This window comes from Oryzias latipes, chromosome 2 (genome assembly GCF_053564925.1).
Source record: "Oryzias latipes strain Hd-rR chromosome 2, Olatipes_Hd-rR_3.1".
Lineage (NCBI taxonomy): Eukaryota > Metazoa > Chordata > Actinopteri > Beloniformes > Adrianichthyidae > Oryzias > Oryzias latipes.
The window spans coordinates 15,182,984-15,195,267 of NC_136238.1; the positions used below are offsets into that span (position 1 = coordinate 15,182,984).

Genomic DNA, 12,284 nt, shown 5'->3' on the forward strand with positions numbered 1-12,284 from the left:
TGTTGACCTCATTGTTCTTCATATTTAGGTTTTTAGAATTTGGGACATTGATTGAACAGATATTGAAAGAACAAAATGCACACAGTTTGGAGAATTAGTGAGATCGACCGCTGACGGGATCCGACACCACCACCTCGTCGGACATGGAGCAGACGATTCCGCTCCCCGCCGTTTTCCAAGTAAAACAGAAAGAGCCCTCCAAACGAGCCGCTTTGGTCCATTTTCAACCCCAGTTTTTTAATTTTTTTTTGGGAGGGGGGGGGCTTTCTCAGGCAAGCTGCCACCAATGCAGCAACAAAGGCTCTTGTATGGGCAGGAGGAGCGTTTGAGGAATTTTTGACTGCGGTCGGTCCAATGGCAGCCGTGTTAAGTGGATCCAATGAGATGATTTATGCACAGAGGCAAAGCGCCCGCTTTTCTCCCATCAGTTTGGGACGATGTGGATGAGGAAGGATCAGACTTTGATGGGATCAAGTTGTCAAAAGAAGTAGCAAAGAAAACCAAGTGTCAGTAATAAAGGTTCAACTTCGTGACACCTGCTTGAAGTTAACACATAAAACTCAACACAACTCTGAATTCTCCACATCTGTGTAGAGCCACTAGAAAGTCATACTTTGCTGTTTGTGAAGCCGTCTCACCAGAGACATTTGTCCTTTGAGATTGAGCAATGACTTTCCTTACACTTCAGACACGACTTACGGGTGGGTATCTGCGGGAGAAAAATGGGTTAATCTGCACAGGGCACGTAGCTAGGCCGTAGTCCATGAAATATCGAAATCCTATACCAGTCTGTGAGACCGTGGAGCTAAAATGTCCATGCACATTTTTTGATATGGGCATGCTGCGGGCGACAGGTTGTAGTGAACACTTATTCAACACGCAGGGGAAAGTAATGGGTAAGTAGGTGAGAATCAGGCATGCAATGTGCAAGGAGCTGTTCAAGTGATAAATATGCACTTCTTTGCCTGAGTGTTAGAGTTTAGGAAGTTTGCGTTGGATCCTATAGGCATCCTACGGATACTTACATATCACCAACCTATGCGTGCGACATTGGCACGCCGTCTGTAAATAGCCAGTACGCACACCTTACGCTTGGACAATACGAATATTTTTAGGCAAAGTGCAAAGGATTGCACAATTGTCCACCATTTTTGGCCAAAAAAAATGCAGTTACCATGACAGATGTTGCATGCACAGAGTCAAATGTTGGGACGAGCATAGAGAGCAGGTCTTAACCTCTGTCAGATAAAGCTCAAGCTGTCAATTCCCATGCTAAAGAACAGGACCTTCCTCTGATTCTGTCTGGGCTGCTGAAAGCGCGCTAAGTCAGGCTCTGCTTCCAGCTGCAGAGGCCTTATATGGAGGTCAGCGCTCAGTGTGCTCAGATGAGGCTTTTCAGCTGGATTGACTCAAAGCATTCCAAGGAATTTAAGAGGTGTTCTTTTTGAGAGTGCCCTCGTTTTTCTGTTTTGTTGAAAAGTTCTCTGTGCACTCAAAAAATGACGACAAAAAGTCACCAGAAATAGGATTTTTTGTTGAGGCAATGTCAGAATTGATAGACGAGTGTCAGTCATAGCCATAAGTCTTGAAGGGACAGTAAAGTGCAAACCATGGGCTGACTTGATTGTAGCCTATATAAATATTGGAAATCCCATTATATCTGCTACGACCAGCAGTTTTGCCAAAGTGCACTTCAAGGGCGGCCATTGCCTTATGTATTTTTGAGAAACATATTTGATTAAAACACTCAATTTAAATTGGAGAACTCAGAACTCATAAACGGGTTAGACACAAACGTTGGCTATTTAAAAAAAAATATTGTCCAAAATACAGTGAGTGGAAGGTTGGTGAATTATTTTATAAAAAACTAAAGAAATCTTTTTTTTTATATAAATTTTTAATTGTATCCCTTTTGTGGGACAACAGGTCGTTTGCTGTGTCAAATATTTTTGTCAATAAAGTTCACACTAATTCAAAGGCAGTAGGGTACAGATTTTTACATTAAATTTAAGGATAAAAACAAAGGTGGTTTGAAATAATTAACGGCTTTATTTCGATAATGCGTTAATGACTAATGTGTTGACGTGCCCGACCCTTTTCTTTCTTAGCTTTTAAAATGTTGGCGGTTTATCAAAAACCAATGGGGGTAATACTTAAACACCAGAGATTGGTGCCACCAACACCTAAAAAACACAGGTTCTTTTGACAAACCGCGCCTCTCCAACCAATAATTAAATAATGGTAATTTAGATTCTGAAACAGGGAGAAGTGTCTTTGCATAATGGGTTTGTGCAGATAATGTAGTTCCTCATGTTAGTAAAGTGTTAAATAACGGCACAGAGTTGCTTTTCTCTGCTTTGTAATCCGCTGGAAGTACGTTAATTGTGAAAATGGTTGAAGACTTATGTTAGTCCAAAGGACGTCAACACTGGAGTTACATTAATTGCAGAAACGTTTGAAAAGTTACAGTAGTTCAAAGAATGTCAATACTGTAGTTTTGTTAATTGCGTAAAGGGTTGATGGGTTAAGGTAGCCAAAGGACACTGTAGGTACGTTAATTGTGTAAAAGGTTAAACGGATATGCTAATGGGTGCAGCATGTATGAAAGTGCCAACATCTCTAGTAAAAACCTTTGTGATGAAATGAATCAGTAGCATGTTGCAACGTGGTTCAGACGTGGCTGACTACGCCGTGGCTCTAACATTGACTTTGTTTCTATTGATTTATTGATGACCACAAATGATCCAGTTTCACATGTCATGTTTAGAGCGCTACTTGAAGTCTCATACAAGCCTCAAGGCGACTGTTAAGCTGAGTCAAAGCAATGCTGACTTTTTCTTTAGATTGTTAAATGCTTTTAATTTGGTTTGTTCGTTCCCTCCTGGGTGTAAATGTGTTGCATGGATTTAATAATAAATGTTTTGTCTCTGCTCTGGGTTCCACCGACAAAGTCATTTATTTTGATTTGAATGTCCTGAAATTCTATTATAGCTGCAGAAGAACATCAGGAACTTTTTTTAATACAACCGCAACATTGAACACAGATCGCAAGCATTTAACTTTAACTTTCATGGAAAACTGACTTGCTTGGACGAGTTGTGACATAATATTTACAACATAATTTTCTCAATTGCTTTTCATAGATTTAATTTCACACAGTCATTTTTATTTGGACAGACAACGCTTGAGTTGACTGAAAAAAAACATATGTTTTCTTCTTTAGCCAGTTTAACACCACTCCCAAATATGAAGCTGCCATAACCTTTTCTTCATATATATATATATATATATATATATATATATATGTGTATATATATATATATATATATATATATATATATATATATATATGAGCCGGTTTAGCTCGTGCTGGTTTGCGGCGCCTTCCGTCCGTGAAACCAGGGTTCGACTCCGGGCTGCTCCCTGTTCCCTTCTCTACTTCTGTGCCGGTCCCAAGCACGGTTGCTTTGAGAGGGTTGCGTCAGGAAGGGCATCCGGCGTAAAACATTGCCAAGTTTACCGTGCGACTCGTTCGCTGTGGCAACCCCTGATGGGAAAAGCCGAAAGGGAAACATATATATATATATATATATATATACATATATGTATATATACATACATTACAGTGCAAGTAAGTAATTATTTCAGGTTTTTTAATTAAATAAAAAAAATATTTAAATTAAAAAGTATCATTGCCTATATCTCTTATACATTAAATATATTTTTTTATACATCCTAAAATTATAATGTTTAAATGTGTATATGAAATATAAATTAACTTTAAATCAAATATATAATGTTAAAAACGTGTTTATTTCAAGTTTTATATCTTTATCGGGCTTCATTTCTATTAATTAGTAAAAATAATAATAATAGTAATAATAGCAATAAAATATTTTTGTTATATCTCATTTGATGACAAATAGAAGGTAGTTTCCAAGCTATGTTTAAATGACAGAAATCAAGAAAGACTATTTTAGCAGAAGAAAAATCCCCTTTTTCTGTTTGGATCTCCTTTCCCATAGTGGTATTTTTGTACAACTTCCTTTACTGACCAGCAGACTTTCCATCATGACTTTGAGTGAGATAATGCAGCCAGATTTCCTATGATATGGTTTATTTTTTGTTGTTTTGTTTTTTTGTATATACTGTGCTCCAAGATGATAGCATTAAAAAAGTCAAAGAAACTTTTGTTTTACCAGAGGTAACTAATTACAGCTTCCTTCCTGCCTGTGTCTGTTGTTCGCCGATAGCGCCATCTCATCAAACTTCTCCGAAAACATCCGACAGGATGTGATTGAGGCCTTTATATGCACTTACCTAACCCGTTTGTCTCCACACACCAAAAGCAATCAGACAACAGCGCTGCCTTGCCAAATCTGAGGCACAGCGGGTACTACAGACTGTTAGGAGCCGCCCTGGACACTAAATACAAACTGTTTTGAGACTAAAATCAGTCGGTGACGCACGTTCTTCTATTTTGAGACGTCTCGGAAATCAACACCCCTTTAATTTTGAGGTGACTGTATAATTAGGCTACAACTGATACGGTTTGACTGAAAGTAGCCAAGAACCATCCCCTCACTCCGGTTTATTGGGAAATCTTTTTTTTCTATTTAGTGAGAAAAAAGGCTTTAAAAATATGAAAAAGAGACCGTTCCTTTGAATGGATGTTAAAAAAACCTTTAGCTGGATGGGCAAAAAAGCCAGGTAATGTAGTCATTTCATGTTTTCTTAACGTAAAATAGTAACTTTAACCTGTTTTTTGGTTAAATAACCCTTCAAAGTCACTGATATGGATCATGAAAAAAATAAAATGTAGTTGTTTATAAAATTGTTGTCCTGTTTGACCTGTTTTGGCAAAAATTGTAACTACTAACCTAAAAAAGCTTAATATTAAAAAAATAAGTATGGAAAGCCAAAGTAATTAAAATGGACTATAAATATTGTTCTCATCATCCAAAAATATTGATTTGGTGGCATGTTCTTCTTATTCCATTTCAAGTTGAACACAAGAATCTAAAGAGAAACCGCAAAGTCACGTTCAGAATTAATACGGAAAGCCAAACATATCAATTAAAACAACTGTCGTTAAAAAAAGTATTTTAACTCAAAGGCTTTAAAAGTAAGTCTAAGGTTCATTTTTCTAATGATAAAAAGCACTGTTCATCATGTTAAACATTGTTATCTAAAAATGAGTACGGAAAGCCTAACTGATAAAAGTAAATTTAATGGGGAAAAAAATCACTAAAACCTAATTGAACAAAATAGCTTTATACATTTTAGTTCTATTCCATTTCTAATGATTAAAAACCATTGAACGCAATAGTATGAAGAGAAAATAAATGGAAAAAGGTGTTTTTGTTTTAGCTGTGTTTATTTAAGGAAAGGTTTCTTGAAGTATTGCCATGAGAGTTTAGAAGCCCCCTGCATAGGGGAAGGGGGGGGGGGGGGGGGGGGCATGATTAATAAAGGAACAAATATGGAAATAAGTTCTATTTTTTGTGCTAAATCCCCCTTTATCAAATGATTAATTACTCATTTAAAGTTTTTTTAATGAATTATTGTCACAGAGAAGGGATCATTCAATAATAATAGCGTGTTTGCAACAGCTGGTAACAAATGTCAATGCAATGCTTGGGAAGCAATATCTTGGTGGGAATTCAGATTCTATAAATAGATTTTTTTCCGTGATTGTCAAAAGTCAAAGTTGTGGATATTTCTGGTCAGCTGAAGGGAACTTTTTTGCAAAACTAAAACAGGAAATATTCATTTTGACTTCAGTTGTATTTATTCCTTTCCTTTTTTTTCTTAACTAGCGATCGAAGCCCATCGAGACTACTGTTGTTGTGAATTTGGGCTATACAAAGAAAATAGAATTGAATTGAATCACCCTGTTTTTGTTTTTTTCACAGGTTACCACGTCATGTCAAACAGCCACCAACTGTGATCCAGTAAGTGTGTGTTTCTACAGTTAAGCAAACATTTGATCCCTTTAATGATATAAAAGGATCCTCTTGAACCTCAACGGGAGCTCAGAGAGGTGAAAGATCATACTATTTCCTTTAAAGTAATGTGCAAGCTGTCCATTGAGGCGAGAAAAACAATAGTAATGTGCCATAGAGAAAAAAATGTACTCAAATGAGGTAAAAAGTTTGAGAAAAAAGTCAAGACTCAAGAATTTTTTAAGCTATGATACAGAAATGATACAGCTATGATACAGGAAGAAAGAAATAGTTGAGCTTGATGTAAATACCAACTTCTAGATTGATAAGTTGCTGATTGTATGAGTTGATTCAATATGAGTCTCTTTTTTTCCATTGTCATTTAAATTGCACAATGCAAAAGTGTGCGTTGTTAAAAATAGCAAAACTAGCAATAAATTATCTTACCCTTTTGCATTTACGACGTAACTTAGCACCAAATTTTGTTTACAAGCAGATGCGACATTCTGGGGAGATCAGAAATTTGAGTCACAAAAGACAACTATTGAATTAGTCACTACTGCCCTTACACTACAGTCCCATATGCCAATATGCTACAGTGTTGTGGCTGTACTATGGCATTTGTAATCCGGTGGCTGCAGTTGAATTTGTACATGCCGCCCGCTGAGATTTTAAGAAAAGGTTCAATTTTAATGGCGAACACAGGATTTTTGGACATTGGTCAGGAACATTTGAAGGTTGCGTGATGACAGTCCAGGGACAGGAGGGTGGCAAGAAGGCAGAAGCCTTATAACTGACTGATAGGAGGGTCTCCATGGTCCCCAAAATTATCTGATGATTGGCCGATTTCAGACTGCCACTATCCAGCCACCCCCCTGCCCCTGTGCCGATTGGTAGAAATTGCACAGTAGCAGTGGGAACACTCGACAAGGGCTGTTGACATAGGCCCATTTTTTTAATATGGGCAGGCAACGAGCAACATATCGTGGCAAACACCTAAACAACATTTAAGGCTAAGTAGGGCTAAAGTAGGCGTGTCAAATGGATTTATCCCATTTTTATAACCTCCCAGGACGCTTTGCAATGCGCCCGGGACGTGTCACTGCTGTTAACGTGTACTCTCCTTGCATCCTGACTTTTACAAATATGGAAATTAGACAATCAGAGTTTGTGTGGGCATCCAACATGCACATACGTATCACCTGCCCACCCCATGCGTAAAGAATTACACGCAGTCAGTAAGGACCATACGACAAAATCCCCCGTAAGTCATAAATACATATAACTTACATTTACCTTTCAAATACTTCACAATATATTTACCACACACAGAAAAACTGTACTTTTTTTTTTCATGACGTCCCTTAAGGTGGCGCACAAGCCTTAAGGGAACCAAAAGACACAACTGTAGTCCCTTGAAGATACAGACATTACTGTCTACGACTGTCCATGGACCTAGATGACCCAAAAACCTACAGCACCCATATGGGCCAACCCTGGATATGGGTGTATGTGACAAAGTCATATTAGAAAAATCCACAAAGAACCTCTGCTCAACAATTGACTCGAAGAATAGGGAAGACAGTTCTTTTTCTTAATTTCTGCCCAGAAATGCTGAAAGGAGAACTTTAATGTTTATTTATAAGTTTAAACAGGGAATTTAGTTGACTTTATTAAATCCGCCAGCATAAGGAGATACTCTGGTCTTCCTCAACCTGCTTAGTCAAAGTTTTTTTGAAATTATTTCCACAAATCCTACTTTTATTAATCAGGATATGAAAAAAAAAAGATTTTGGTTGGACTTTTACTGTGAAAGAAAACATGACCAAGCTTTTTTATTTTGCTTTTCTTTACAGCCTCCCACTCCCCAGCTGCCGTTAAAGCATGTAGATACACCGGTAAGTGTTGTCTTTTTATTGTAAGTGTTGTCTTTGCGCTTAAAGGGAGCTGCGCTGCCAGAAAAAGGCTTTATTGAAGTTGTTTCAGGAGGAAATGACTGCTTGTGGTTTTAGATTGAGGTGTTGAACAATGACGTAGTAAACCGTGCAGGGTAGCCAAGTACTTTTGCCCACAGATGAACAACAGGACACTGGTACGGGTTTTTATGAAGGTAATAGAAGAAAAAACAACAAATCCAAACATATTATCCTTTAATAGTGTTTGAAATAGAAAGATTTAATGTTCATAATTACCAGAAAATTCACATTTTCCAAAAATAAATATTGACTTCCAACAGATGTTAAAACATACAGAACAAAGATACATTTTGTGGTGTCCCACAAGGATCAATTATAGGTCCCCCAGTGTTCAACATAATAAATAATAAATTTTCTGTCAAACTGTTGAAACTGATATTGTTATATGCCTAATATATTATATATTTTATGTGTCTTTCTTGTATTTTATATCCCTTTGTATTTTTATGCTTTTGTTTTAGATTTTCTTGATTTGATTTCCTCTTTATTCTTTTTTATTTCTATTTTTATGGTTATAAAGCACTTTGGTAATATATATGCACTGTAAAGAGAGTAAAATGTATTAATTCCTATATTTTACTCTATTGGTAATTACAGGGAATTTATTGACGTGATAAATGAGGACCTACACAATTTAAAAACATGGATAGATTACAACCAACATTTAGGAACAAAACGCAAGTCACGTATTTTTGGTTGCTGTAAATTTAATAAAGAGTTTTTTATTTAAAAAATAATAGTTTGTGCTACATTGATCTATTTCCCAGTTTTTTTTTTTACTAAGAACAAAAATGTTGCATAAAAAATTAGGCCATAGATGCTTGATGGATGTCACATATTATTTTTATCATTTAGCACAAGGGGTGCCAGATACGGTTGATTGCAATCAACCGGTCGGTCGCGAAGTAAGTGTTGGTATATTCAATTTAATTTTATTTATCTACCCCAATATTACAACAATAGGCGTCTCAATGGGCTATCATAGATTGCCCACCATTAGAAGTTAAAAACCGAAAAAGACTAAAAGAAAAATGCCTTCGATCAATCATCGGCCTCACCATGACGTACTTGACTCTATTGACATGAATATTGCTATTGCCATTCTCTGATGCCTTCGTCACTGCACATGTGTGTTCCCATTAAACTGAGCGCCTCACTTTGCTAGCAGATGAGGTGTTTACTGTCAAACTCATGAACGTGGATGTATCTGCTAATGCAGCACCGTATTTTATCTCAACAAATATCTATTCAAGTCCACATCTATTTAAAAAAAATTGCAACTCCAAGTGAGTTTTTATTAGCACTTTTGAAAGTTTGGAAAGTTTTAGAATGGTCCAGGTAATACAGGCGAACGTTTCCACCGAAGTTGGATAGTCATGACTTTTAATGGAAAACCCTACTTCACAGTGGAAACAAGGCTTTTTAAACCCCCCTGAAAATGTTACTGTCCAACTAATCCAAGTCACACTATACTGTATACTTTATTGTGGACTCAGAACACATTGTCTACACACCATTCAAATATGATCTAGTATCTAAAAACTTTTCTTGCACCCCTGATGGCCGTATCTGATTTCACATCATTCCTGGTGTTGCGCAAATTTGGCCACTGATGTGGCTTCAGGAGATACTTTAACTGCTTTGCCAAATCAGGAACCTATAATTTCAAAGATCTATGGCAAATCTGTTGCATGATTTTGTTTGACATTATTCAACTAGATGAAGGGTTTGGCCCAAATACCCAACAATGCAAGAACTTGAGAAAGATTGTAGGGAAGACAGCCGCTGCTAATGCAAAAAGCAAACAGTTTGTTCAAGCCAACAGCCGCAAGAAAAGAAATTTGCAAGGTTGTTTACATTTATGTTAAGATGAAAAGGGGTCTCCTTTATCTTTTTTTCCTTTTAAGATCAATGGCAACATCGTCTACAAAGATAAAAGCAGCGCCATCGTTTCTGGAATCAACCTTTTTATTTTTCTCCTCTTCTAGTGTTTGAGTCTGACTTCACTCAAATGTTTAGATCGGCAGGAGAAGAAGGGCAGTGACTCAGACTCAGATTATAAACATAGACGAGCCAGTTTAGACGGACTCGTATGGAGATTAATGTGCTTTCTTTGCACCAAAAAGCAAAAGAAAAGCTTTTCACAAGGAGAGGCTGGCTCACATAAACAAATCTTTTAGGGTTTATGTAACATCGTTTGCAAAAGTTTACTTGACCAAAACGTCTCACTCACTGCTGGTTTCATTTAGGATCATTTTGTTTTTGAATCGAGTCAATTTTGTGACCTTTTTCTTACCCAGTAACTTGTTTTTTTCATGTCCCACAATGTCTAACTATATATTTATTGTTATTTTTATTTTCCCTTTTTTAGATGTTCATATTTTATGTTTATAAATGCAACAACCCCTAAAAAAGGTTGAACGCATTTATCTGTCTTTTTGACAACAAACTTACTGTTGAAAACACTTTTACAACTTCTTGCTGTGAGGCAAGAGCGCTAACCACTGCGCCATCGTGCAGCCCCCAACAAAGTAAAATATAAAAAATAACAATAGTTACAATAGGTATAAATAGGTAGATAGGTACAAAGTGTACAATGGAAGTGTACAAATATGCCAAATATGACATGTGCAAATATAAAAATGTCTGTAATTCTGTGCTGAGTGATATGTACAGAAATACACATATCAGACGTGCAAAAACAGCATGGAGGTAGGGAAGTGTTGAAAGGTTTACACTGGATAAATACTTAAATAAGAAGATATATAGATATACATATACACATGTATATTCTTATATACCTGTATAAAAAATATGCATTGGCATGTGCTGTGGCAGATCTTATCTGTGCACTTTGGGGTTTAGCATGTTTATTAACTTGGGAAAGAAGCTATCCAGTAGTATCAACAGGTTTACAGTACTATTAGTAGTGACATTTATAGTACTTCCAGTACTGATGTTCTCGATACTACCAGTACCAACATTTACAGTGCTACACCAGTGCTGACATACACATTACTACCAGTACTGTGTAAAGACACAGACTTTGGTGCACCCTACCAATGCTTTGTATTGGACATGTCAATCATTTTACTTTACCAGCTATTGTGAGCGGATTCATATGTGAATAGGTGAGGCTGTGAGGGTACATCAAGCTGTAGTCAAAATGCCGAAGGCGAAGCGGGCAAAAATTAAGCTGTACAACACAGCAAAAGATGCTCCAAAAAAACCAACATCGTGGCAATGAACAGGGAAATCCGCGCTCGGTGTGTGTAAAATTGGAGACCCAGTGTTGCAAAATTGGAGTCAATTCCTTTTTGAAGAACCATTTAGGCACTGGAACCCGTTCAAAAGTACAACAAAATGTTGTACCCATCCCTACTCATTGGTTTGGGTACTTCACAAATCCATGCAAGACTAATTTGGGGGAATTTAGGGGAATTGCTTTCATTCATGTCCATCTCCACTCAGATTTTCTTCTTGAAAAATCCAGACTACATACCCTGCCTCGATGTTCCACTCTTGATCCAATCACAAGGGATTTTTCCATATATGTCCGTCTGCGTGTGCTTGTCTTTTTAATGCTTTCAAAGCCGACAGAAGTCGAGATGGAATGTTTGTTTGGTTTCTCCAACAGGACATATCCATAGTGGTTTTGAGTCAAAATGTCCCATCGTGACCATAATGAAGTTAGTGTGGGGCCTGTTTAGGGTCATCCAAGTACAAGATGGGGATTTTTTTTTTCAAGTCAAATTTAGGCTCATGGGAGGATTGAGTTTATTCATGTGTGAAAGTGCCAGACATGGAAAAGTAAAACTAACAGACAGAGAAAAAAACATTGTTTTTGTTCATGAATATTGTTTCTGTTTTATATCCCACAACTTAGTACAACCTGTTTCTCCATGCTGAGTAGTTGTTAAGGTCAAGCGTGCTGTGGACGAAAACACACACTGTACAATGGAGGAGGAGCCGTGCTGAACAAGCACCAGACATGGGAAGAATAGTAATTGGTCAAAGAGCCACAGGGGAGGAGAGCTCAACAAAATGAGAGATAATGACGCAGGAAGCAGAGTAACTTCAGAAAACATCTAGTGGGTGGGTTGGAAAGGACGGTAAAGCGCTTTAGGAGATAGTACATAGTCGCTGAACATCTTTGACTCCAAAATATTTATGTATTTTTGTCAAGGAAGTGAAACCAGAGAACTTTAGAGCTTTAATTGAAGGCTTTGACATATAAAAAGGACTCAGATGGATAGTCTGAGTAGCTTGTAGCTGTTTTAGCCATGCATCTGGGTAACTCTGTACGGAGACATTTTGCCCACCTGCTATCCTCTTGGAGGTGGAGCGCTGGGTTTTGCAAGGT

The 12,284-nt window shown here is 37.3% G+C and overlaps 1 protein-coding gene across 22 annotated transcripts in view; it reads left to right on the forward strand.

Annotated features, from left to right (window-relative positions):
- The window catches only part of tns1a (tensin 1a), a 119,984-nt gene that overhangs the window by 53,493 nt on the left and 54,207 nt on the right, over positions 1-12,284 (forward strand). For all 22 annotated transcript variants that reach the window (XM_078933322.1, XM_023964928.2, XM_023964932.2 and 19 more), the window contains 2 exons: positions 5,916-5,954; positions 7,802-7,843. In XM_078933322.1, the coding sequence (XP_078789448.1) occupies positions 5,916-5,954; positions 7,802-7,843 (81 nt within the window). The remainder of the gene's footprint in view (positions 1-5,915; positions 5,955-7,801; positions 7,844-12,284) is intronic.